The sequence below is a fragment of the Zootoca vivipara genome, chromosome 6 (assembly GCF_963506605.1).
Source record: "Zootoca vivipara chromosome 6, rZooViv1.1, whole genome shotgun sequence".
Lineage (NCBI taxonomy): Eukaryota > Metazoa > Chordata > Lepidosauria > Squamata > Lacertidae > Zootoca > Zootoca vivipara.
Window position 1 is genome coordinate 14193414 of NC_083281.1, and position 25441 is coordinate 14218854.

The 25441-nt window shown below is 48.2% G+C and overlaps 1 protein-coding gene across 5 annotated transcripts; it reads left to right on the top strand.

Moving 5' to 3' along the window:
- Positions 1–3795: 3795 nt before the first annotated feature.
- On the top strand, positions 3796–24731 carry SYNE4 (spectrin repeat containing nuclear envelope family member 4). 5 transcript variants are annotated; one of them, XM_060275452.1, is made up of 13 exons: positions 3796–4393; positions 8330–8654; positions 10192–10342; positions 12883–13059; positions 13562–13699; positions 15064–15258; positions 16297–16576; positions 17921–18018; positions 18742–18820; positions 19835–20004; positions 20611–20763; positions 21759–21820; positions 23446–24731. In XM_060275452.1, exons 2-13 carry the CDS (start codon positions 8506–8508, stop codon positions 23678–23680), a joined length of 1887 nt encoding a protein of 628 aa, XP_060131435.1. In that variant the 5' UTR covers positions 3796–4393; positions 8330–8505; the 3' UTR covers positions 23681–24731. The 5 variants fall into 5 exon arrangements, with proteins under 5 accessions (XP_060131435.1, XP_034975610.2, XP_034975612.2 ...); XM_035119719.2 differs by lacking the exon at positions 3796–4393 and adding an exon at positions 4406–4641; XM_035119721.2 differs by lacking the exon at positions 3796–4393 and adding an exon at positions 4406–4641 and having other exon boundaries at positions 8347–8654.
- Positions 24732–25441: the final 710 nt, after the last annotated feature.

Consider the following 25441-nt stretch of genomic DNA (forward strand, 5'->3'; position numbering starts at 1 on the left):
ATAAGAAACGGAAGCCATGGAGGCTGGTCCATGGGGATGGATTGGGCCCCACCTGCCTCACTTATTTCTTGCATCCCATCCATGGGGATCATTGCCTATCAGATTCTTCTTCCTTAGCCTCAGTGTTGCCCTTGTAGAACTGAGCAGGGAGGAGGATGGGGCCAAGCCTAGAATGAGTTGGCTCTGCCTGTCATTGACTCTGGCTCCCCCTACTGTCAGTCTCCCTGGCTTCTGCCCTACCAGCTCCCATGGCCAACAGCGAGCCCCTTGCTTCTGCAGCTTGCCTTGAGGGGAGAAGAACCAGTAGAGCTTCTGCAGTTGTACATTTTTATACATGTAGGAAACCGGAGAACTTCAAAGGCTTAAAATTTGGGGCGTTTTTCACCATACAATGAATTAAAAATACATATACAGTATTTGAATGCTGTCTTGCATTCAAAACAAAGCTGTCCAGATTCAAAGCATCTTGTAGTGCAACTGGGACACAATGGGACCATTGCAAAATCTGCAGCAGAAGCAAGAGCGTTTGATGCAACTGTGAGCAAAGTTTTGTGGGAATAAACAAGGTGGGCTGCATTTCTAAGCTGCTTAATATTTTAAAAACGATATGCAAAAAAAGAGAACATATGCACAATGAAACAGTGTTTTAAACAGTTACAGCATAAAAACAGGAATTCACTAATAACAGGGTTCAATATTATATGTCAGGGAAAGCCTGGGCAAAAGATATGCTGTCTTTACAAGAGGTCTGATGCAATTGTTGGGTGATGCTTCAAATGTGGTAGAGAAGAGGACATTCCACAGTGCAGGGGCAACAACAGAAAATGCCCATTTTCAGGTCACTGCCTTCTGGTATCCTATGCTCTGGTGTTTGCTATCACTCAGAGATGGAAACAGCCAGTTCCATCCTGGTTCATAATTTTATGATGTTGATTATTCCACTTGATTAAGTTTATGGCATACTGTTCATGCGGCTTATCCTGTCTGGTAAAACAACGAGCCACGGTGCACCTATGACTTCCTTGCCTTCTGCGTCTGGGCTGTGGGTTAAAGTGCACTCTAGGAAGCCTTTAAATAAAATGTACTCAAACAAAATGTACACATACAGAAAAGGTGCCTATTTATCAGCACAAGGTTTTGTTGAGAGGGATGGTGCTGGTGGCAGGGGAAATGACTCTCAGCCAAAGATCCAATGGGCACCCTCAGTATTCTGCCTTTGCTAGCAGTTAAAAACATTTTTATTCAAACAAGCATTTACTGGCCTCAGTTGCCCAATCTTTTATTGCGTGTTTCTGCTGTTGTGTGTTAATTGTACTGTTGTCAGTGGAGGCTGGTCCTTTAGAGGAAAGTTGGCACTGCTCCACCCCAGCTCACACAGCCCTGAGCTGGTCCCCACCTGCCTGCCTTCCAGCACTGGCTGTGAACTTCCTCCTCAGGGTTGCCCTGGTACAACTCAGCAGCAAGGAGGAGGACAGGATGACATGGGCTCTGGCTGCACCTAAGGTTGGCCTCTCTGCTTTCTTCCCTGCCAGTCCCAAGCCACTTATAACGCCATGCATTTACTGCACAATGCTGCACAGGGGTGTCCAAACTTGTTTCAAAGAGGGCCAGGTTTGATGAAGTGAAGGGCCGACCAGAGGGCCAACCAAAGTTGTTAACCTTTTTTTAGGATTGAAGTTGTTGAGGTTGAGGGAATAAACTGCCACAGGGGCTGGATGAAACCGACCAGCGGGCCGGATTAGGCCCCTGAAACCGGACTTTGGACATGCCAACAGTCATGGCTTCCCTTCCCCAAGGAATTCTGGGAGCTGTTATGTGTATTTTAAGCCTGTTAAGCCCCAAATATCTGAAAGACCACCTTCCCTACAGACCCTCTAGGGTGCTGAGATTGGCAGAGGGTGTTCTCTTGGTGGTTCCTCCACACTCGGAAGGTCACGGTGACAGCGGCTCAGGAGAGGGCCTTTTCTGTGGTGGCCCCTAAGTTGTAGAACTCCCGTCTCACAGAGATGTGCCTCGCACCTTCATAGTACAGCTTCTGGTGAATGCTGAAGATGCACCACTTTACTCTAGCTTAATTGGTAGAGCATGAGACTCTTAATTTCAGAACTGTGGGTTTGAACCCCACGCTACGCAAAAGATTCCTGCACTGCAGGGGGTTGGACTATATGATCCTCATGGTCCCTTCCAACTCTACAATTCTATGATTCTACTCTGGCTTCTGACACTTAGGACCCACCTTATTTTTGCAATTGCAAGTTGTTTTAATATTGTGCTTTAATGTTTCTGCCCTGGAACCTTAGGGCAGTAGTGATGCTGCTGCTGCAGCAGCAGATGTAATATCATAAGTGTCCTGAGAACTGTGAGGAGACCTCTATTCCCGTCACACAACTACAATTCCCAGAGTGGTTTAACAATTAAACCCTCTTCGCAGGGATCTCTGGGACTCATAGTTCTGGGAGGAGAATAGGAGGCTCTAACACAGTGTTTCTCAACCTTGGGTCCCCAGCTGTTGTTGGACTACAACTCCCATCATCCCTAGCTAGAAGGACAGTGGTCAGGGATGATGGGAGTTGTAGTCCAACAACAGCTGGGGACCCAAGGTTGAGAAACACTGCTAGTAACAGCTTAACGAACTACAGCTCCCAAAATTATTTGGAGGGAGCCATGACTGTTTAAAGTGGTATCATGGTGCTATAAATGTATGATGTGAATGTGATCTCAATGGACACCAAGCATTGTTGATACCGTAGTTGTTTCATGACTATGCTGCTTTGGTGCTATGTAAGTGAAAAGCATCTTTTGCAAATAAAGAAAGACAAAATAGCCCACAGCTCCTTCAATTTTTCACAGCCTTTTAGCTGGGAATGGGCCATGGTTCAGTGGTAGGGCAAATGTGTTATACGCAGAAGCTTCAGTCCTGATATCTCTTGTTAAAAGAATTGCGTAGCCATAGCAGATACTAGGAAAGTTCTCTGCCCGAGTTCCTGGAGAGTCGCTGGCATTCACAGCAAACAGAAGGCGGACTAGTGAGACTCTTGAGAACCAGTGTGGTGTAGTGGTTAGAGTGTCAGACTAGGACCTGGGAGACCAGGGTTCAAATCCCCACCCAGCCATGAAGCTCAGTGGGTGGCCTTGGACCAGTCACTGCCTCTCAGCCTAAGTGACCTCAAAGGGTTGTTGGGATTAAATGAGGAGTGGGAGAATCTTGTAGGCCACCATGAGCTCCTTGGAGGAAAAGGTGGGATATAAATACAAACAAACAAACAATGGTGGATAAAGAAGAAGCCTGCAAGAGAGTGACTTTCTTATTATTATCTGTCTCAGGGGAAAAACCCTAAACATTAAACATAACAATACAGAAGTTATATATTAGAAAACATGTACAACCATCTGTACTTGATAATGGTGAATCAGAGCAGAGAGTGACTGCTTTTTTCATGTGATCTCAGGCCTTTCTCTGAGACTTAGCTGTTCAGATCCGGTTCCATTTTAGTTGACAACCCCCACCCCCACCCCGGCTGACAGCGGAAATCAAAGAAACAAAGTCAGCAAAGCCACCAAATGGGGTTTCCTTCCCAGGTTTTATTTGTTTTATCTTCTGTGCAAATATTTATATACCACCAACATTACAAATAAAAAGTCTTAGTGGTGGGCAGTGTAAAATGAATAATAAAATTGCACCTGTAAAGCAAATAGTAAATGCAGTGCAAACAGTGGATCAGCTGGATCACCCCTGGGGAACGGCCATCCTTCAGTGAGCCCCCAGGAGGCTGTGAGCGTGGCATAAGAAGAGCCTGCTGGATTAGGCCAGTGGCTCATCCTGTTCTCACAGTGGCTGCCCAGATGCCCCATGATGGGAAGCCTGCAAGCAGGACCCAAACACAAGAGCCCTCCCTCCCCTCCTGTGGCTTCCAGCAACCGGCATTCAGAAACATCACTGCCTCCGACTTGGCAGTCATTGATAGCTTTCTCCTCCACAGATTTGCCTAATCTTCTTTGTTATAGCCATTCACATTAGTGGGGAGAGAATGCCACAGTTTCTCCTTAGGCTACGGTGCAGTGTGTGTGCTTTATTTCTTGTTCGTTGCAAAGGGGGAAGAAGCACCTGGCTTGTCCGAGGGAGTGCACCGATGGGTTGGGCCTCCCCCCGCCGTGTTACCGTTGGAGAATCAAATTACCTGGCAACCCTCCCTGCTCCTGGTTTCTCTTTGTGCAGGTATCTGCAGAGAGAGAGAGAGAGAACACAGCTCACCTGTTGAGGAGGGAGGACGGAAGCAGGAGGAAGAGCGGCAGAGGTTTGGGGCAGAGGGGTTGCCCTTTTCAACCCTTCGCTTTCGCTTACAGAGTCCATCCCCTTTCTCAACGCGTCGCTTCCAGGTCTCCATCCATCAAGGTGCGTGCGCCCTGCAGAGGAGAGGATGGAGCCAGCTGCGCCTGTTGCGCGCTCACCGCTGTGGGTGATGTGGCAATTGCGCTAGGACACCTGTTTAATGATTGACAAGCGCGCGGGAGAAATGCAAAAGGTCACGCTGTAGAGGCAGCCTCCAAACTTCAAGCAGACACTGGGTTTCGATCTGGCGGGGATCGCTGATCCACATGAAGCTGGGCTGCTTTGTGTGACTCTTTAGAAAGGCAGTTCAGGTAAGTCGCCACCTGCCCATGCCAGCTTTCCAGGTTGAGGCTTATTTATGCCTCTGGCGTGAAGTGAAACCTTCTACCTGCTCCTTAAATTGCTGTCAGGGTGGGAGTGAAGTGCCATAAAACTTGGCAACGTTTCAGTCTCGATTTGGATGATGTCAGAGCACTGCAGTCTTACAGTGCAAGCCCAGCCGTGTGTCTACTTGGAAGGAAATCCTGCTGAATTCAACGCGGCTTGCTCTCACCTCTCAGGGAAGCGGGGTGAGGATTGCAGCCTAAATTGCTGGATTGGATGATGTGAAATGCAGTTTATTAATTGAAGGAGTCCAAATTAGGCTAGTAGGATGGCACCTTAAGGGCACATTTGGGGCTGTTTTGGTTTCAGTGCATTAAGGGTAAATAGGCAGTGAAAATAATATATTAAAGAAATGAGTAGTAATTTGTGTTTTATTAAATTTTGGGTATTAAATTCTTTGCTTCTTGCAGTTCCTTCAGTGTTTTTTTTTTGGGGGGGGGGAGCATGTTTCTCAAAATGCCAGATAAGTATAGAGAGGCAGTGTTTATTCAATGGCAAATGAACCGCACTCTGTGCATGCTTGTGGGCTATCTCATTATCTCAGGTATTGGCAGGCTGCTGGCAGTGCTGAAAGCAGTTTCTAAAGCTGAGCCGCACTACTGGAGGTTTGTGTAGGTCTGGAGAAACAGACAAAATCAAAACCTTTGATCAATTTCTGCAATTTGAAAACACACAAATATTGGGAATTTATCTAAGTACTGTGCCTAGTGAATATCATGTCAGTGAGGGGACTGGGGCCAGTTTGGAAAACTACAATGATGGCGTGAGGCAGAGAGACACAGCCTGCTCCATCTTGGAAAATCAAAATGTCATTGCAATATGTTAGAACAATATGTTTGTTGGACTTCTTGGTGGCTGTTTGACGAATGTGAAATTGCACACAGCAATCCTGCGGGTGTGGCGCACTCTCTCTTGCTGCTAAATTATGGGATTGACAAGGCACAGTTACCGGGGATAATTTGCAAAGTCATATTGACAAGAGGTTTATTTTTATATGAGTGGATTTTCACCAGAAAGGTTGCATCAGGATTAAAGGTGGATGAGGAATGCAGGCTGACATTTTGACGGCAACAGCACCATGTGCAAAAGTTTTCATGCAGAAGAACCATGGGTCCCACAACAAAACATTTTCCAGGGGCACTCTGAAACCCTGAAGAGCTGCTTCTGGTCAGTGTAGACAACACTAAGCTAGCTGGACCAAAGCCCTATATTCAAAAAGAGTGTCCTGCCTGTGTCTGTGGTGACCTTTCAACTTGGAGGAATGCCTGTTTCTCACTCTGACTAATCAAACCATGTATTTCCTCTGGCACCTTCAGTAGCTTGGATGCTCAATTTTGGAAAACGAGATGCCTCTGATCTACCTAGAGACCACAGCTTTTGGCATGAATTCTGATCTCCCTGATCCCAGGCAGGCATAGACACCTGTGGGGGAAAGAGAATGAACTGTGTACGCTTAGAGCCACTGTCCTGTTTACTGTTGCGCCCCACAAACTCTGGATAACAGATCCCTGACTGGAGCAGCCCGTTTGCAAGGTGCATGCCTCAGCTACGTGCCAAGCCAAACAAACCTCTGCCTACACCGATATGTATTTGCCAAGTCTATTGGCAGGGGACGCCACAGACGACTCAAGGGAAGCTTGCTTTGGTGCCGCAATAATTCTGCAAGGGCCATAAGAGAAACACGGTGTTTGTTTTAGCTGCAGTGAGAATATTTGCAATATTTGAAAAAGTCACAAGGGCTGATAAGGCAGGGCACAGAGAGGGGGGCATCTTCTGGCCTGAGCATAAAAGGGAAGGAGGCTGGCATTGTTTCTAAACAGCCATTCCCTTAGCCTTTTGGGAGGAAAAGAGCCAGGTGGAGCTTAATTTTGTTAGCCGTTAATCCTCCCCCCCCCCGGGCTAATCATAAGGACAAGAGTGCCTTTGAGAATGGGCAAAGTACGATATCTTTTTTCTTTCTTTCTCACTAAGGATTAGGGGGAAGGCATTCCCATTTATGGAGCCTAGTTTTCAGATGTGTTGGGCATCCCTGTTGGGTTGATGTTGTAGCTTCCTGTTTATGCTGTTTATGCTGCGAGGAATGGCTGCAGTTCAGTGCTATGAAGCAGAATGCATGCAGAATGTCCCAGGTTCAACTCTTAGTAGCACCCCCAGGTAGGGCTGAGAGAGCTTTGCATGCAGATGGTTCAGTCCCAAGGCAGCATCTCCAGGGTAAGGGTGGGGATGTTCCACCTCTGAAATCCTGGAGAGCTGCTGCCAGCCAGTGCAGGCAACAGTGAGCTAGATGGACCAGTGGTCTGACTTACCATAAGGCATCTTCAATAAGGCACCTTCTCAAAAGGATGTTGTCTAGTTGGCAAAGGCTCAGAAAAGGGCAACCCAAATGATCAAAGGGGGGGGTGGAGTAGAGAATCATAGAGTGGGAAGGGACTCTGAGGGTCATCTAGTCCAACCCCCGTATGAAGAATGGTTGCAGTGTTTGGACATTTTTTAGTTTAGAGAAAAGGAGAGCAAGAGGTGATAGGACAGAAGTTCATAATATTATGCATGGCAGGGAGAAAATTGATAGAGAAGAGGTTTTATCCCTCTCTCGTAACACACAATGAAGCTGAATGTTGGAAGATTCAGGACAGATGAAAGAAAGTCCTTCTTCACACAGAGTTAACCTGTGGAACTCCCTCCCAGAGGATGAAGTGATAGCCACCAACTTGGATGGCTTTAAAAGAGGCTACTAGCCATGATCAATCTGTTTTGCGTCCTCTGTTGGAGGCTCTAACGCTTCTGGATCCCAGTTTCTGGAAACTGCAGGAGGGCAGAGTGCTCATGTGCTGGAGTCCTGCTTGCAGGTTTCCCAAAGGCTCTTACATGTGACTCAATCGAGAGAAGAAAAATATGGGTTGTAAATATTATTTGAAATAAATAGAAATGACAGCCTCTGACCACATGCAGAGTGCATTGTATTAACTGTTGAACCACCACAGCCTGCACTTGCACAGGAGTTATGAGACACTGCTCCCAGGCCAAAAGCTGCAGCTTACTACTGAGTAGTCCTACTTCTTCTCTCTCTATCCTCCTTTAGAAATCAGCTGCCTGCAAATAATTTGGACTGCGTGAGCCTCTGTTACTGATCTCCTTTTATATCACTGATGGTGCACAGTAGGTGATGTGGAAAATTCTCAACAGACTTTAAGATAATAATAATTAATGGGTTCCCTGGGCAATAAACCTTCCTGTGTTTATTTGCTTAGAAGCAGATATGTAGTTATGAACTTGGCTACCTAAGCAAGAAACTAGAGGAGGAGGAAACTTGGGTGAGGATGTGTTTGTTCAAAGAAGGTTATTCTTTGTAGTGTCTGGATTTTTTCCCACTCTCTACAATAAATAGGCCTTTGCCCTCACCCTCAGAGTAAAGGTAAATGACGCTTAGGTAAATGCACTCTGCACATGCCCTGAGCCCTATCTTGCACTCCCCCACCCCTGGGCTAAGCCTGTCAGAAAGGATTAGACCCCTTGACCCCTTTGTCTTTTCTTCAGATAGACTTTGATGCTCACCCTTCCTCGAGATCTGCAATGGCTAATTTCTCTCTTTTCCTTTCGTTCTCTAAAATTTAACAGTGCTCCTTCTCCGACAGAGTTGGTGGGCAGATCCTGAACTTGCTCCATGAACTGACGGGCCGCCATGTGGCATTTATTGTTTCCCGAGCCATCTGCAAACTCTCAGAGAGCGCTGATGCTTCCTCCGCCACAGAGATAGTCAGCTGAAGCCACCACACCAAAACTCTGGGCTGGGGATGCAGAGAATTGGCTGGAGGCAGGAACTGCCCCTTGATTTCAGGGACAGCCACAGTTGCTACGGGTGTGCCACGCTCTGTGGAGAGCAGCTGGTGCCAGAGATGGCTGTTTGCGACTTTTCCACAGTGTCCGTGGAGAAACGCATCAGGTGAACTCTTGTTTCATTGAAAAAAATCTCCCGAATTTTGGTTAGCGCACTAGGCTAGGCCTTTGGGTGAAGACCCAGAGTGCCTCAAAAGAGGTTCTCTTGCTCACCTGTGAGCAACCTTAACATTTATTTATTTACAAGTATTTCTGTACCACTGTATCGTAAAGTGTATCAAGGCGGAGTATGAAATGCAAAATGGAGTTTCGAGATAATAAAAATAACAAAAATTACAGGCCACCTGCGAACCACACATTCAAAGCACAATGATACCACTTTAAACATTCATGGGAATTGTGGCTGGGAATATTGGGAAATGTCGTTTGTTCAGGATGCTGAGCATTGTTAGGAGAGCCCCTCCCAGAACTACAATTCCCAGAGGTTGCTATGGAGAGGGGTTTATTGCTAAACTGCTCTGGGAAGGGAATGGGGCATCTCCTAACAACTCTCAGCATCCTCAACAAACTACAACTATGTCAGCAAAACCAAGATACAGGGCCATCTTTATATCCGCCACTGTGGCGCAAAGATCCCTCCAGCGCCCCCCCCCCCGGTTTCCCAGAGTTGCCTACCTTTTTATGGCGCTGCCGGCAGCTTTGCAGGGCTGGAGGAGGCGGGCAGCGGCTGCAGGGCGGCTCCTCCAGCTTCCACATCTTCCCTGGCGCCCATGCTGCGGTGGCCACGGCAGGCAGAGGTTCTGGGCGCAGCGCTGCTTCGGCGCGGCATGGCGGAGGTGAGCGAGGGCAGCGAGCTGATGCTGGGAGGCGCAGCGTCCAGCCTCCGTCTCTTCCCTGGCACCCTCCAGAACTTTGCTCCCTGGGGCCCCGCGCCACTTGCCTCTATGGGCAAGACGCCCCTGCCAAGATACCTATAGCTCCGCTCACGTATTACAAAAAAGAATGAAAGTTTACAACTCCTTCCATTTCTCTTCTCTCCCCTGCCCTCTCCACCTCTCTTTCTCCCTCAAACTCATACTACCCCTAATAATAATGTCTCAGACTGAACGTAGCTGAACTGTTTGAAGGACTCTACGACTTGAAAGCAGAGACGCTGAATGTACTTCTGTTACTCGTGAAAAAAATCTTTGAATTGAAACATTATTTTAAAAAAATACAGCTCCCAGATTTCTTTGGGGGGAAGCAATGACAGTTTAAAGTGGTATCGTAATGCTTTAAATATAAAGTGCAGATGGGGATACAGATAATCACTCAGGAGACTGATCAATCAACATTTAAACGGCTGCAAAGGCCTGTTGCCACAAAAATAATGTTTTTAAAAGTACATAGTAATTGAAATAACACTCAGAGGTGTTTGTTTGTTTTTTTAATTAAGCCATTTACAGGGTGAGTCCTTTAAAAGAGGCCCCGTGGATACAGAGTACACATGTTCCACGGGGCATCTTTTAAAAGACTCACCCTGTATAAATGTTTTTAAATTCAAGAAGGGAGTTCTGGCAGGTCGTTTGTGGGTTAGTTCTTCTTCTTCCCAGAGTCTGCCTTGGTTTTGTGTATTGACGGATCAATTCCTCTCCCCGTACCAGAGAGGAGCAGGCATGGCATCTCCGGAAAGCCTTCCAAGACTTGCTCTTCCGCTTCCAGGACTGGCTGTGGGCTGCCGAGCTGATGGCTGCCTCCCCAAACTCCTCGCAGGTGTCCTATGCCAACTCCAAGAAAGAGCTGCAAAGGTTCAAGGTAAGGAGGGACCTCCTGAGGGCCGGGTGCTCTGGCCCTTGCTTTGCATACACAGCATGCCCTTTAAAGCACACTGCTTCCCCCCAAAGAACGCTGGGAGTTTTAGCACTGGGAATTACAGTTCCTGGGATTATTCAGGGGAATCCGTGTGTTTCAAGTGTCCTCTGTGTCTTATGCAGCCCTGAAGCTGCCAGTTACAGAGCCTCCCTTGCCAGCTACTCATTTGATAGCTTGGGATTCGCCGGACCTTTTATCTTAAAGGAGCAGCGATGGGCCAAAGATAACAAATGAGCGAACAAACGAGGCATTTAGAAAGGATGGGCCACCCTTCCGAGGGGAGCCAGCGGGAGAGAGAATGCAGCTTTGTTCTCTTCCCCACCGCTACCAACACTTTTGTGTGAATTAACAACTTTTGAAGCCGCAGCAATCCAGGTCACCTTGTGTGTGTGTTTGTGCATGAGAGAGAGGAACGGAAAGATGAGAACGGCTCGCTCAGAAATTCCTACCGCTCAAAGCAAGACACCTTGACTGCCAGCCAGCAGGTTGAATTGCTAAAAAGGAGATGGTTCTGGCACTCCGAAACGTGCACCAGGACTTAATTTTGTGGTGGTGCGTTAATGAACATTGTAGCATCACTTATGACGAATACAATTTGCACGGAAATGTTGCAGGCGCTGTGACTTCTGCTGCTTCTGGGTGACATGTCTCTCCCCCTCTTTCTATTTGCTCAGTATAGGTCATTTATAAAGCACCTATTATTTACTTATTCATTTTATATCCCACCTTTTCCTCCAAGGCGCCCACCCTCATCATTTCATCTCCACAACATTAAGTCGGTGCGCTGTGTGGCTCAGTGAGTCAGTGTGTGTAACCAGAAGGTTGGTGGTTCAAGCCCACCCAGGGATGGCTGTGGGCAAGATGCCTGCGTTTCAGGGGGTCGGACTAGATGGCCCGTGGGGGTCCCTTCCAACTCTACAATTCTATTATTCTAGCTGAGAGGCAGCGACTGGCCCAAGGTCACCAGTAGTGAGCTAAGCTTCATGGCCCAGTGGGGATTTGAACCCTGGTTTCCCAGGTGCTAGTCAACCACAACATCACACTGGCTCTCATTGCAGAACCCAGAGATCTGGAATAAATACAGGCACTACGCTTGGGCTTCACAGCTGAACTACAACTCTTCTCCAGCCCTGGCCATGCTTGCTGGGGTTGTTGGGAGTTGTAGCTCAGGCTACAATATCTGGAGGGCCTACGGTTCCCTCCCACCTGCTTCACGGTAAGTAAATGTCAGGCGGCAGGAGGGTGCATAGCTGTCAGACAAGGACATTTGTTTCTTAGTGGGAAGCCAAATTTGAATCTAATAAAGTTAGCCACAATCCTGTGGTTCCCAAAGTTTTTCAGGCCACTGCCTGCTTGGTTCCCTAAGCTCATCCTCGGTGCCCCCTGCCCTACCCTTTGAAAAGCGTTATTCAGGAATAGCAGTTTGCACAACCCACCAAGGAAAATAATAATGCGATAATTTAAAACAGTTAACAATTAATTGCATATTTATTCAAAACCCAATTAAAATGATTTAGTTTAAGTCTACAGAATGGATGAACTTGATCCAGCGATGCCGGCTTTTCAAAGTCTGGTGGCCATATACACCTTTGGCACCCCTCTGCCGCCCCCTAGGCAGTCCTACTGCCCCCCAAGGGGTGGGACTGTGCACTTAAGGAACCACTGACATAGCCCAGCAATGTATCAAAATGTATTGGAGACAGAACACATTTAGAAATGGGTATTTTGAGAGGAAAATGCAGTTTAAAATATTATTAAGAGGCAGTGTTTTTTTAAAAATAAATAAATAAAAAATCAAGGCATCACACAGGAGGCAGAACCGATTTCTAGGTGATAGCACATGAAAGCTGCATGAGCCATTAATATAAGGTTACCAGATTTTTTTTCAATGAATCCGGGGACACTTTTCAACTTTAAAGGATTTTGTCAGGGGACTACCGGTAATTTGTCCCCAGGAAACAGGGATGTCTGGTAACCTTACATTAATAACATTTTATTCACCCGTTTATTTGTTTGCAGGCAGGGACCCAGGTGGCGCTGTGGTTAAACCACTGAGCCTAGGGCTTGTTGATCAGAAGGTCGGCGGTTCGGATCCCTGTGACGGGGTGAGCTCCTGTTGCTTGGTCCCAGCTCCTGCCAACCTAGCAGTTCAAAAGCACGTCAAAATGCAAGTAGATAAATAGGAACCGCTACAGCGGGAAGGTAAACGGCGTTTCCATGTGCTGCTCTGGCTTGCCAGAAGCGGCTTTGTCATGCTGGGCACATGACCTGGAAGCTATACGCCGGCTCCCTCGGCCAATAATGCGAGATGAGCGCGCAACCCCAGAGTCGGTCACGACTGGACCTAATGGTCAGGGGTCCCTTTACCTTTATTTGTTTGCAGGCAGTCCTGAACCACTTTGTAGGGGGTTGGGAGCAAAGACTTGTGCCTGCTCTAGTCTCAATGCTCCCCACTGGCATTTTTTTTCATGGCTCCCTTTCAGGTGCTACAAAGGCAAGTGTCAGACAAGCTGCTGCCTCTGGAATCCTTAAACAGGCGATACCATCAGCTGGTGAGGACTGGGAGCAACGACCCACAGCTCAGGCCCACGGTGCAAAAAGTCAACCAGCGCTGGGATGACCTGCAGGCTCGGACGGCTGCCATTTGCAAGAGGCTGAAGGTGGGTCCTGGTGGGCGCTGGACCTTGGAGTTCTAAAATTACCTTGAGGTCCACATTCCCTCCTGGATAACCTTTCGAGGACCGTGGAGTAACGAACCTGGATTTTAACTTTATACACTGGGCTAGTTCAGGAACACAGGAAGTTGTCGGATCTTTGCTCCATCTAACTCAGTACTGTCTACACTGACTGGCAGCAGCACTGCAGGATTTTAGGCAGCCCTATCTGGAAACGCCACAGACTGAACCTGAGACCTTCCGCTTACAAGGCAGGCACCCTACTGCTGAGCTATGGCTCTCCTACACACATTCACAAACCCCTAGAAGAGGCAGAGAACTGGGAGTCCGAGTCACGGCGCCCCCTGCTTTTGGTCACAGGGATAACCATTTTTTGAATAGCCGCTTCAGGGCAGATGTTCCTCCTGCAAAATTGTCCAAGCATCTCTTAGCTCTGTGAACAAAGGACAGTGTTTGATATGCTCTTTCCCTTCCCTCCCCCTCCCAGCATTTCGTGAACCAGTGGGAAAAGTTTGAGCTGGAGAAAGAGACCATCCGGGTGTGGCTGGTGGAGCTGGACCTCCGACTGACGGATGTGGAACACTTCTCTGGAGGAACGTCGCTGGAGAAAATGATACAGCTGCAGGTAGGTAAAAAGCAGAGGAAGAGGCCCATGGAGGGGGGAAATCAAGAGTTTGCACTCTTGCAGATTTCCCACAAGGCTACATGTTTTCCCAGGGATTCACCGAACGCTTCTGGAGTCTGGTATCTCAGCTCAGGATCTGGCATCTTGAGCAGGTTGGCATTTGCTGAGGAAAACGTTTCTGGACCTCAACGTCCAACAAAAGCTCAGAAGTTTATCTTATTTCATAATAATTTCAGTGTTTGTTTTTTTAAGGGCTGGAAGGGTCTAAACCACAGAGCCTAGGGCTTGCCGATCAGAAGGTCGGCGGTTTGAATCCCCGCGACAGGGTGAGCTTCCGTTGCACAGTCCCTGCTCCTGCCTGTTGGGCAATATGCACCAACCGAGTGGCAACAGCGGCAGGGTCGACGAAATAACAAAGTCGTCTTCAGTATCTTTGCTGCTTTTATTTACAATTATATACAACACACTCCTCTACTCCATTCCTCTCATTTCACAATACATCACCACCACACCCATGAACCATTTGGGTAGCTTAAATACAGAATTCAAAATAGTCAATTACCCAACCACATGACAGTAAGCAAACTCTACCTTCAATTATTCAAATTAGCAAAAGCTCACAGGTGTGCTATCATTCAGAACAAGGTTACAAGCACACATCTCTGTGTAGCACCATTGACCACATCAGTCTTAAAGGAAAAACCTAACACTGCCCACCTAGCAGTTCAAAAGCACGTCAAAGTGCAAGTAGATAAATAGGTACTGCTCCAGCGAGAAGGTAAATGACATTTCCGTGCGCTGCTCTGGTTCGCCAGAAGCGGCTTTGTCATGCTGGCCACATGACCCGGAAGCTGTACGCCGGCTCCCTCGGCCAATAACGCGAGATGAGCTGCGCAACCCCAGAGTAGTCTGCGACTGGACCTAGCAGTCAGGGGTCTCTTTACCTTTACCTTTACTTGCCATGAAATTGCTACAGGAAGTGCCATAATTTTAATATTTTGGGGGTGGGGGAAGTTGCTGGTACTGCGTAGCTTTGAATACCTCCAGAAATAAAAAGCGCCACATAAAAAGGTATATTTTGCTTGATTTTTTAAAAAAGGCAAAGCAGTTTACAAATAGAAAAAACCCATAGAATTATCAGTAAAAACAGTTGAAAACAGAAAGTTAAAACATTTTTTAAAAAATTAAAATTGGCAGTAAACTAAAAACAGATCGAAATATACATCTAAAGCCATCCAGGTTGGTGGCTGTCACTGCCTCCTGTCATCCCTGCCCACTGGTCCTACTAGCCAGGGACGATGGGAATTGTAGTCCAAAAACCACTAAGGGAAAAGCCCGTTGCCTCTCTCTTTCCTGACGTCCAGGCATTCCAGCAAGACGTGCAAGCCAATGCAGACCGTGTTGACCACCTGCTGGTGCACGGGGAAGCTCTGATCCAGAAGAGCCAGCCTGAGGACGCGGAGGTCTTGGAGGAGGAGTTGCAGGACCTGAGCTGTTTCTGCCAGGAGGTCTTCCGCAGAGTCTTCCGCTTCCGGCGGCGACTGGTCAGCATGCAGCTGGTAAGTACTGGGGATCTCCCTTGCTCAGGAAGAGGGAGGGGGAATCTGATATGCCAATCAGGGCACTGGGGCAGGCGAGCCACAGATAGTCAGGATTAGGTTAAGCTCACATGTATATATTCATCGGCCGGTGGCTGCAGGTTTTCTCTAGTTTTGAGAAAAGGCAGGAGGTGACATGATAGTTTATTAAATTTTGCGGGGCATGGAGGAAGTGGATGGAGTAAAGGTTTTATCCCTCTTGCATTTGGTGAGAATTCATGGACATCAATAAGGTTGAATGTTGAAAAATAAAAGTGTTCATTTACAAAGTGCAGGGTTAATCTGTGGAACTCACTGCCACAGGAAGCAGCAATGGCCACCCACTTGGGTGGCTTTAAAAGAGGGCTGGACCAATTCATGGAGGAGTGGTCTACTAGCCACGATTATTATGCTCTTCCTCCACAGTTGGAGGAGGCAGCAATTCTTCTGAATACCAGCTCCTGGAAACTACAGGAAGGGAGAGTTGCTCTTGTGCTCGGGTCCTGCTTGCAAGTTTCCCATAATGGGCATTTGGTTGGCCACTGTAAGAACAGGCTGCTTGACTAGATGGGCCATTGGCCTGATCCAGCAGGCTATGTACTGTACATCAAATGATAATTTACATGTCTGAATTGCATGACAGAAGCACAGAAACCGCTACAAGGGTGCAGAATCTGGCCCCTTGCAAGTGAAGGATGTTGCTCAGGGGCAGAGGATATTTGCAGAAGGTCACATGTTCAATCTCTGGCATCTCCACCCCACTTTAGGAACCCACTGCACTATATCTTTTAAAGCTTCCCCTCCAAGAATCCTAGGCTCTGCAGTTTGCTAAACTGGGAATTGTAACTCTGTGACAGGAAAAACTACAGCGCTCAGAATTCCTTGAGGGAAAGGATGTGTTGCAAATGGGCATTGAAGGTGCAGTGAGTTTACTGCCTGAGATTTCTTTAAGTGGATGATAACTCTTCCATGTCTGCAGATCTCTCTCTTCCTCCCCTGAACATATTATCTTGCCCCCAGGTCTTTGAGGACGAGTGGTTGTCGGACCGGGATAGTGATTTGGAGTCTGAGTCCCTCACGGAAGAATCCCTGGAGTGGGTGGGCAATGATGGCACTGGACCACCCCGGCCTCCTGCTGCTCCCATGTGCCAGTCAACCCCAAAGAACCCCTCGCTGCACCGCCAGCAACCAGCTCCCACTGTAGAGGCAAATGTGGATCTGGAGTGGGATCCTTCTGTGGATATAGGGGGATCTACGTCGCATGATGAAGAGGACTCCTCATACTTCAGCGCCATCACAGGTAGGCGTGGCCTGTGAGGGAGGGAGGGCCCCCCGCTTTGTGGGTATGGAGCTGGGTTGAATCAGGACACAGGAACAAGGGTCCATCTGGTACGCAGGCTGAGACCCTCCCTGCCTGCAGACTGTCTTGCCAGAGTGGTGCATGCTCTGGTTATCTCCCGCTTGGACTACTGCAATGCGCTCTACGTGGGGCTACCTTTGAAGGTGACCTGGAAACTGCGACTAATCTAGAATGCGGCAGCTAGACTGGGGACTGGGAGCGGCCGCCAGGACCACATAACACCGGTCCTGAAAGACCTACATTGGCTCCCAGTACATTTCTGAGCACAATTCAAAGTGTCGGTGGCGGTGCTGACCTTGAAAGCCCTAAACGGCCTCGGCCCAGTAGACCTTAAGGAAAATTTCCACCCCCATCGTTCAGCCCAGACACTGAGGTCCAGTGCCGTGGGCCTTCTGGCGGTTTCCTCCCTGTGAGAAGTGAGATTGCAGGGAACCAGGCAGAGGGCCTTTTTGGCAGTGGCACCCTCCCTGTGGAACTCCTTCCCTTCAGATATTAAGGAGATAAAGAACTACACAACTTTTAGAATATATCTGAAGGCAGCCCTGTTTTTGGAAGCTTTTAATTTTTGATGTTGTATTTTTGTTGCATGCCTCCCAGAGTGTCCGGGGCAACCCAGTCAGATGGGAGAGGTATAAGAAATAAATTGTTGTTGTTGTTACTACTATTCTTATTATTATCATCATTATCATCATCATTCGTTTCAGAGTTTCTGAGCACCTACAGCCATCAAACAACACCTTCAGCTCTATGAGTCTTTCACCGCAGAAGAGGCAGTGTGGTTAGGCTGTTGTGCTAGGACAGGCATGGCCAAACTTGGCCCTCCAGCTGTTTTGGAACCACAATTCCCACCATCTCTGACCACTGGTCCTGTTAGCTAGGGATGATGGGAGTTGTAGTCCCAAAACACCTGGAGGGCCATACCTGGGCTAGGACCTGGGAGAGCAGGGTTCAAATCCCCACTCAGTCACAAAGCTCACTGGGTGACCTTGGGCCAGTTACTGCCTCATAGCTGGGGCTGATGGGAGTTGTAGTCCAAAACATAGCTGCCAAGTTTTCCCTTTTCTCGTGAGGAAGCCTATTCAGCATAAGGGAATTTCCCTTTAAAAAAAGGGAGAACTTGGCAGCTATGGTCCAAAACATCTGGAGGGTGCCAAGCTGGGGAAGGCTACTATATACTTAGTCATAAGGGTTGGAAGCTTGACTTTTTAAAGAAAACAGAAGCAGATATTCATTGATAGATTGGGCAGCATCTGGATTCCTTTCACCTGTTTTGTTACCTTGCAGGTATGGGCCAGTGGGAAGAACCTCGCCCGAAGTGCAGGCCTTCTGTTTGTGCATCCCGTTCCTTGCCTTTGAGATGTGGCAGCCAAGGAGACTTATCTGTAAGCATTTGGGAATGGCTGGGGTGGGTGGAATAGTTCTTAATCCCAGGGCTTGGTAGGAGGAGAGAGCATGAATATGGTTACTTCACTTTTCTGAAGAAGTGTGCATGTACACGAAAGCTCACACCAATGACAAACTTAGTTGGTCTCTAAGAAGCTACTGGAAGGAATTTTTTAATTTATTTTTTATTTTGTTCTGCCTAAAATAGATACATACAGTATAGCAACAAAACAATGTTTAAACTGGCCTGCTAGATCAGACCAGTGGCCCATCTAGTCCAGAATCCTGTTCTCACAGTGGCCAACCAGATGTCTCTCCTGGGAAACCCGCAAGCAGGACCCGAGTGCGAGAGCAACTCTCCCCTCTGGTGGTTTCCAGAAACTGGTACCCAGAACCATTGCTACCTCTGAATGTGGAGGGAGAGCAATAGCCATCCTGGCTAGTGGCCACTGATAAGACTTCTCTTCCACGAATTTGCGCAATTGTCTTTTAAAGCCATCTAAGCTGGCGGCCATCACTGCCTCCTGTGGGAGAGTGTTCCACAGATTAACCATGTTCACCCCATGCCACATAACCCCTCCTCCCTACCCCATCTGGTTTTCAGAATGGCCGATTCCCCCACCCCAAAATCTTGCTGTTGTTCTTGCTACTTCAATCATTTTCCTTGTGATTTCATAACTGCCCCCATCGTTCTCCTCCTTTCTTTCCTTACAACTTTACAGGTACAGAATGGCTTCCGAGAGGAGTGGGAGCAGTTCAGTTCCTCTGTCACAGACCAGGAGATAAAAAGGTGCAGCTCTGGTAAGTCCTCGCATTTGGTCTCCGTCCCCTTTTTAGTGGAGAAACTGGTTTAATAAGCTGAATCATCCGTTTGGGTGTCCCTGGAACTTATTTGTAAAAATATTTTATGCTGTTATTTCATTAAAACAAAATCAAAACAGTTTACAACAAGAGTACATAAAACCATACAAATTAAATCAGAATTAAAATCAGAAATCACATGATTATTTTGAACTCTTAATTGCCTGTACAGACTTGGCAGAATAGAAAAGTTTTCAGCAGGTGTGTAAAGTCTGGCATAGAAGGCTTCCTCCAGATCGCCAGCGTTTTGTGAGACTGAGTCAATCACATACTGGAAGTTTAGATTTTTGCCCACTTAGAGTATATTAAAGCACTCTGGTGTGAAAACAACAACAATTGTTTCTTAATTATTGTTTTCACTGTGTTTTTAGTGGTTCTTGTTTTTATCTCTAAGCTGAATCCTATCAGGGAAAAAGTTGAAGTATAATTTATTGTTGTTATTAATTTATGCAGCTAGGAAAGTGATGTGGATAATGTGCTAAAAGTGTGGGATAAATGACTGGTTAAATCATGGGTAGGCAAACTAAGGCCCGGGGGCCAGATTCAGCCCAATCGCCTTCTAAATCCGGCCCACGGACAGTCCGGGAATCAGCATGTTTTTACATGAGTAGAATGTGTCCTTATATTTAAAATGCATCTCTGGGTTATTTGCGGGGCATAGGAATTTGTTCATCCCCGCCCCCGCCCCCAAATAAAATATAGTCCGCCCCCCCACAAGGTCTGAGGGACAGTGGAACGGCCCCCTGCTGAAAAGGTTTGCTGACTCCTGGGTTAAACAGAAGACCTATAATCACCCCACAAGCAAATGAGAAACAAATGCTCAATAAAGACCAGGCATATCCGTTTCTTTCTTGTTTGCCAGTGCTCTGTGACCATCTACTCTGGAGACTGAAGCTCCACTTTAGAGGCAGGATTCCCACCCTGATCTGATGTTCTTGCTGCCTTCTCTGGTAGGAACGCTGCACTCATGGGAGCTCCAGGGATGTCAGCACCCCCAAAATGGGCCAGCAGAGAAAGGGAGCCCCCGTCAAGTGGAACCGATGGGATTTGATCCCGAACGTATTGAGACCTGGCTGGGCCAGAGCTGCCGGGAGAAGATGGGAGGGAAGCTGGAGGTGGAACAAGTAAGTTCTTCCGATGGAGCAGGACGAGAACATCTCGGGTTGTAGAGAATGTATATATTGGGAGCAGGAATCTACTGCTCCATTGCTTTTTGGACGGCAACTCCTGTAACTGTGCTGGCTAAGGGCTGATGGGAGTTGTAGTCCAAAACATCTGGAGGGGCACCGAGTTGAGTAAAGATGATGTACACCATCTCCCATCATCCCTGACCCCTCAACCCGCTAGCTAGGGATGATGGGAGTTGTGGTCCAACAACAGCTGGGGACTCAGGTTTGAGAAATATTGGTGTACACTGATGGTCAGTGGCTGTCCAGGGTTTTAGCCTTTCCCATCTTGGCCCTTCCTGGAGATGCCAGGGATGGAACCCAAGGCCTTCTGCATGTCAAGCAGATGTTCCAGATAACAGGGGAAGAGCCCACCACTCCTTGGAACAGCACATCCTTCACATGGAGAAGGTCCCAGGTTCAGTCCTGGGCAATAAGTCCTCTGCCTGAAAACCTGGAGAGCTGCTGCTGCTGCCAGCCAGTGTAGCCAGCACTGAACTAGATGGGCCAATGATCTGGCTCTATATAGGGCAGCACCTTATAATCTTTCGGTCCACTCTGCAGGCCACTGGGACTTGTGGGCATGTCCCACTACCTGTCCTAGATCTGCAATTCCCAGTACAATCTCAGGCAAGCGGGAAACGACCAAAGAGGCAGAAGTCACAGCAACGGGTGAAAAAGAAAACTCGATCGACCCCAGCCAGCAACGTTGGGCAGGTAAGCAATTGATAGGTTGGACAACACCGGGAAACAAATCCCTGGATCCTTGTGGCTTCACTGCCTTGGGCTGCAACCGATAAATGAATGGTTGGAGATCCTGAAGCTGTAAGGAATGCACTTCTGAGCATGTGCAGAGTGCGTTCTTTGGGTTATACTGGACAACCTCCAGCCACTTCCACCCCTCTGGATTTAGGAGGCCCATTGAGCTTGTGCTTCCTACCAGACTTTAGCCCTGGTGGCATAACCTTGCAATTATACAGTGGTCCCTTGGTTCTCAAACGCCTTGGTACTCAAACAACTTGGAACCCAAACACTGCAAACCCAGAAGTAAGTGTTCTGGTTTGTGAACTTTTTTCAGAAGTCAAACGTGCTCTGTTTTGAGTGTTACGCTTCCAATTTGAGTGCCTCACTTCCGTTTTGAGTCAAAACAAAATAAAAAAATCCTTCCAGTAGCACCTTAGAGACCAACTAAGTTTGTCATAGGTATGAGCTTTCATGTGCATGCACACTTCTTCAGATGTTATGCTGAGGTCTGTCTGTTTTTGCTATTTATTTTGCGTTTTTGCATCTACAGCTCTTTTTGTTTTGTTTTTGTGACTGCGTGGAACCCAGTTCAGCTACTGATTGATTGATTGTGTGACTGCAGTACATTGTTTATGGCTTTCATTTTATGGATCAATGGTCTCGTTAGATAGTAAAATTCATGTTAAATTGCTGTTTTAGGGGTTGTTTTTAAAAGTCTGGAACGGATTAATCTGTTTTGCATTACTTTCTATGGGTAAGTGTGTCTTGGTTTTGGAACGGACTTCCGGAATGGATTAAGTTTGAGAACCAAGGTACCACTGTAAATGAAGGCAAACCAACCATGGCCCCAAATCACTCTCACCACCAACGAAAACTAATAAACAAATAGAAAAAGAACCTGCCCTCTTGGGAGGTTTGAACAGATAGCCCCTGCTTTTTCTGTTCACTCTCTGTGCCTCTTTTCATAGATCTGCAAGAAGGAGCACCTCAACTCCCGATCAGCAGAAATCGCAGTCACCATTGAGCAGGGGTAAGAGAGCGCCCCTCCAATTTGACAAAGACATCTCTCTGCTTTGCGCTTTGTGATAGGGGTGGGCAGCTGGTTGGCCTTGGAGCCAATCTGCTATGATTCTGGCGGCTCCAAACCTGAGAGGCCAAAGAGGGGTGTGGGAGGAGACGTATGGAAGTGAGAGCTGGACCAAAAAGAAGGCTGGTCGCCAAAGAATGGATGTTTTGAATTATGGTGCTGGAGGAGACTCTTGAGAGTCCCATGGACTGCAAGAAGATCAAACCTATCCATTTTGAAGGAAATCAGTCCTGTATGCTCACTGGAAGGACAGATCCTGAAGCTGAGGCTCCAATACTTTGGCCACATCATGAGAAGAGAAGACTCCCTGGAAAAGACCCTGATGTTGGGAAAGATTGAGGGCGCAAGGAGAAGGGGACGACAGAGGACAAGATGGTTGGACAGTATTCTCGGAGCTACTAACATGAGTCTGACCAAACTGTGGGAGGCAGTGGAAGACAGGACTGCCTTCCTGGCGTGCTATGGTCCATGGGGTCACGTAGAGTTGGACATGACTAAACTACTAAACAACAACAACAGTCCATAAAGACTTCAAAGAAGTATCCCAACAACCAGATTTACGAATTGGTATGCTGGCCTGACAGCCACAGACAGAGTGTCTCTACAGAGGGTGGTGAACACAGCACATGATATCATGGGCTGTCCCTTAAGTCTGCTAGATGACATCGCAAGGGATCATTGCCTTAGGAGAGTGAGAAAAATTCTCAGGGATGACTCACACCCCGGCCATCACCTCTTTAATCTCCTACCCTCAGACAGGAGATATAGAAGTATAATCAGCCATACCAACAGTCTAAAAAATAGCTTCTATCTGTGGGCTGTTAGGCTGTTGAATAGAAAATAACATAGCGAAATTGACTTGTGAGGTGGTGTGTTGTTCGATAAGAGATTGAGTGTTGGGGGGGGAGGGAGGCTCGCTTAATTTCATTGTACACAGGTTGTACAATGACAATAAAGGTATTATTATTATTATTACTACTACTAGCTGGCCCTGCCACGTGTTGCTGTAGCTTAGTCTGTTAAATGGGGCCTCAGAGTCCCCCTTCAGACTCCTCCCCCCACCCCTGTGGCTCATCCCTGTGATTGTCCCCACCCTGTCCCGCTCCATGATCTTTCCCGACCCCTTCTCCCCCACCCAGGGGAGCCCCCACCTCTATTCGGCCTAGTCTTCAAAACTCTACTCAGCCTAGTCTGCAAAGGCAAGCTGAGCTGCTGTGTAGTGGGAAGCTTTCCTACCTGCAGTACCAGTGTAGCCGCCACTAGAGGCCGCTGGTGTGCATGGTCTCCTGATTCTATTTCCCAGCATGCACTTTAGGGTGAGTTGTGTGTTTTTGAACACAGGGTTTTGGGGTTTTTACCTGGCTCAGGTATGAATTTGTCTTTGAAAATAGTCTGAGCTTGCTATTCCAGTCACATTTGACTTTGTGTTAAAATTTGAACGCAATCGGTCCAGTGGTTTTGTTGAACATTGGAGAGGAACACACATGCCCAGTTTACATACATACATACATACATACATGTATGTATGTAAATATTGTTATTATCTGAACAATTTGCTCGTCTTCCAGATCCAGCCTGCAACAGCCTTCGATCATCTCCTGCCTCCGAACCCAGAAGCTCCCCAGACTCCCCGCCATATGGAACAGGACGATGATGATCCTCAGTGCCAGCCTGTTGCTGCTGCTACTCTTCCTGGCCAGCCCCTTTCCTCTATACCCGTCGGAGCTCTCCTGCCTCCAGGAAAATGGCTACTCCAGATCCTTCCACTTCATGCTCACGTACAGTGGGCCACCACCCACTTAGCAGGCAGGGAGTGTTGCAGCCTGGACTGTTCATAATGCATGGGGCCAGTGCTAGGAGAGAAGGAAGTTGTCTATGGGAGTTCCGCAGGCTCTTCCTCCAGCAATGCCCCGCTGCATCAGCTCAGAGATGGGTTGTGGCACTTGGTGAAAGGAGAGAGAATATACCCCCCCCCCCCAAGTGTTCAATTATTAGCTGTTAACACAAATATTCACTGTTAGGCCTATCCTCCTCCATTCATTTAACTATTCTTAAAAAAAGAAAAAAAGAAACTTGTACCCAACTATGTATGCCCTATACATTTGCGGCACATTCCCTTCTCCCAAGAATCCTGGGAACTGTAGTGTGCATCTCAGAGAACTACAGTTCCCAGCATCCTTAACAAACTGCTATACCCAGGATTCCTGTGTTTGGGTGTGCTTTAAATGATTGGTGTGTACACACAGCCTTTCTTCCACTCAGCACAGAGTCACAGAGGTCAAGGAACCTATATTAGCCAACACCATTAAGTTCAGTGCATACATCCCCCTGAGGCTAGGAGTTCCGTAGGTTGCAGGTGGCTGCATTTCGAAACGCAGGACCTTGGATGGCAATTCTGGCAACCTCTGCTCTTCGTTTGCTGTGTTCCACCGACCCACATTCCCGCACTAGACGTGTCCGGCTGGCCTTTTCTGCAGAACATTTTGCTGCCAAACTCTGCTTGAACATGAACAAGCCATTGCCCAGCAGAAGCCCATAAAAGATACACCTCCTGCCTTCAGAGAAGCCAGACGCCACCAGAACCAAGCACATGTATGACCCCTTCATTCAGCTACCCCTTCTTTAATATATTTGGCATCAAAGGTTTTCTAATAAAGAGGAGAAATAGAGGTCTGGTGTTTGTTTGCTGGACTTCCATTCCATCCCACCTTAGGATGGGCTTAGGATCGTCTCCTCCTACCAACCCCCCCCCCCCATTCCCATGTTCCTGCAAGACGCGTGAATCCCCTTCCAGCAGCCAGGTCGCTGTGGAAATCAGTGGGGTGCCTGCGTGCCACTACGTACAGGCCAGGCCGCGAAGGAGAGCAGGCGGGCGGGGTCTGGGCACGTGGTGCCCGCCTGCGTGTCACGCGGGAACGTGTGAAGGGCGCCTTCCCGTGCGCGCGCCCGGGGGCTCCCTCCAGATGTTGCCGACGGGTGGTGGGCGTTGGAGGTTCCTCCGCCCGGCCGGGAGCGCCAGGCGCAGAAAAGGGAGAGCCTCGAGCCCGGCGCAGAGCCCCGTGCGCGCCGAGGCTCCCCACGGTACGTGCGGAGGGGAGGGGGAGGGGCTCCTGAGAAGGAGAAGAAAGAGGAGCTGGGGCTGCTCCCGTATTTGTTCCCGCCGCCACCGCTGCAAGGCTGGCACGGATGCTCAGCCAGTCGAGCGCGATTTAGGCATCAGCTGGGCATCAGTCAGGTAAAGGGGGCGCAGTGCGATCGCTGGGGGGGAGAGGGCTGTAGATCCAGCTGGGGAGTGGGGAGATGAAGGTCACCGCTGGAGGGTGGGGATCCCCATGCAGCAGCAGCAGCAGGAGGCAGCGCCAGGATGCCATGAGCACCTTTGCGCACATCGGGTTGTGGCTGGTGGGCGCACGGACCCAGCAGCTGCCATGCTGGGCTGCAGAGTCCTTGGGAAGCAAGGACTTAGATGGCATGGTTGAAGGCGGAGGTGTCAAGCCGGGGAGGGGGACGCTCACTCGTGCTCCCACCCCGCCTTACAACCCCCAGAGGACGGAAGCTGCTCCG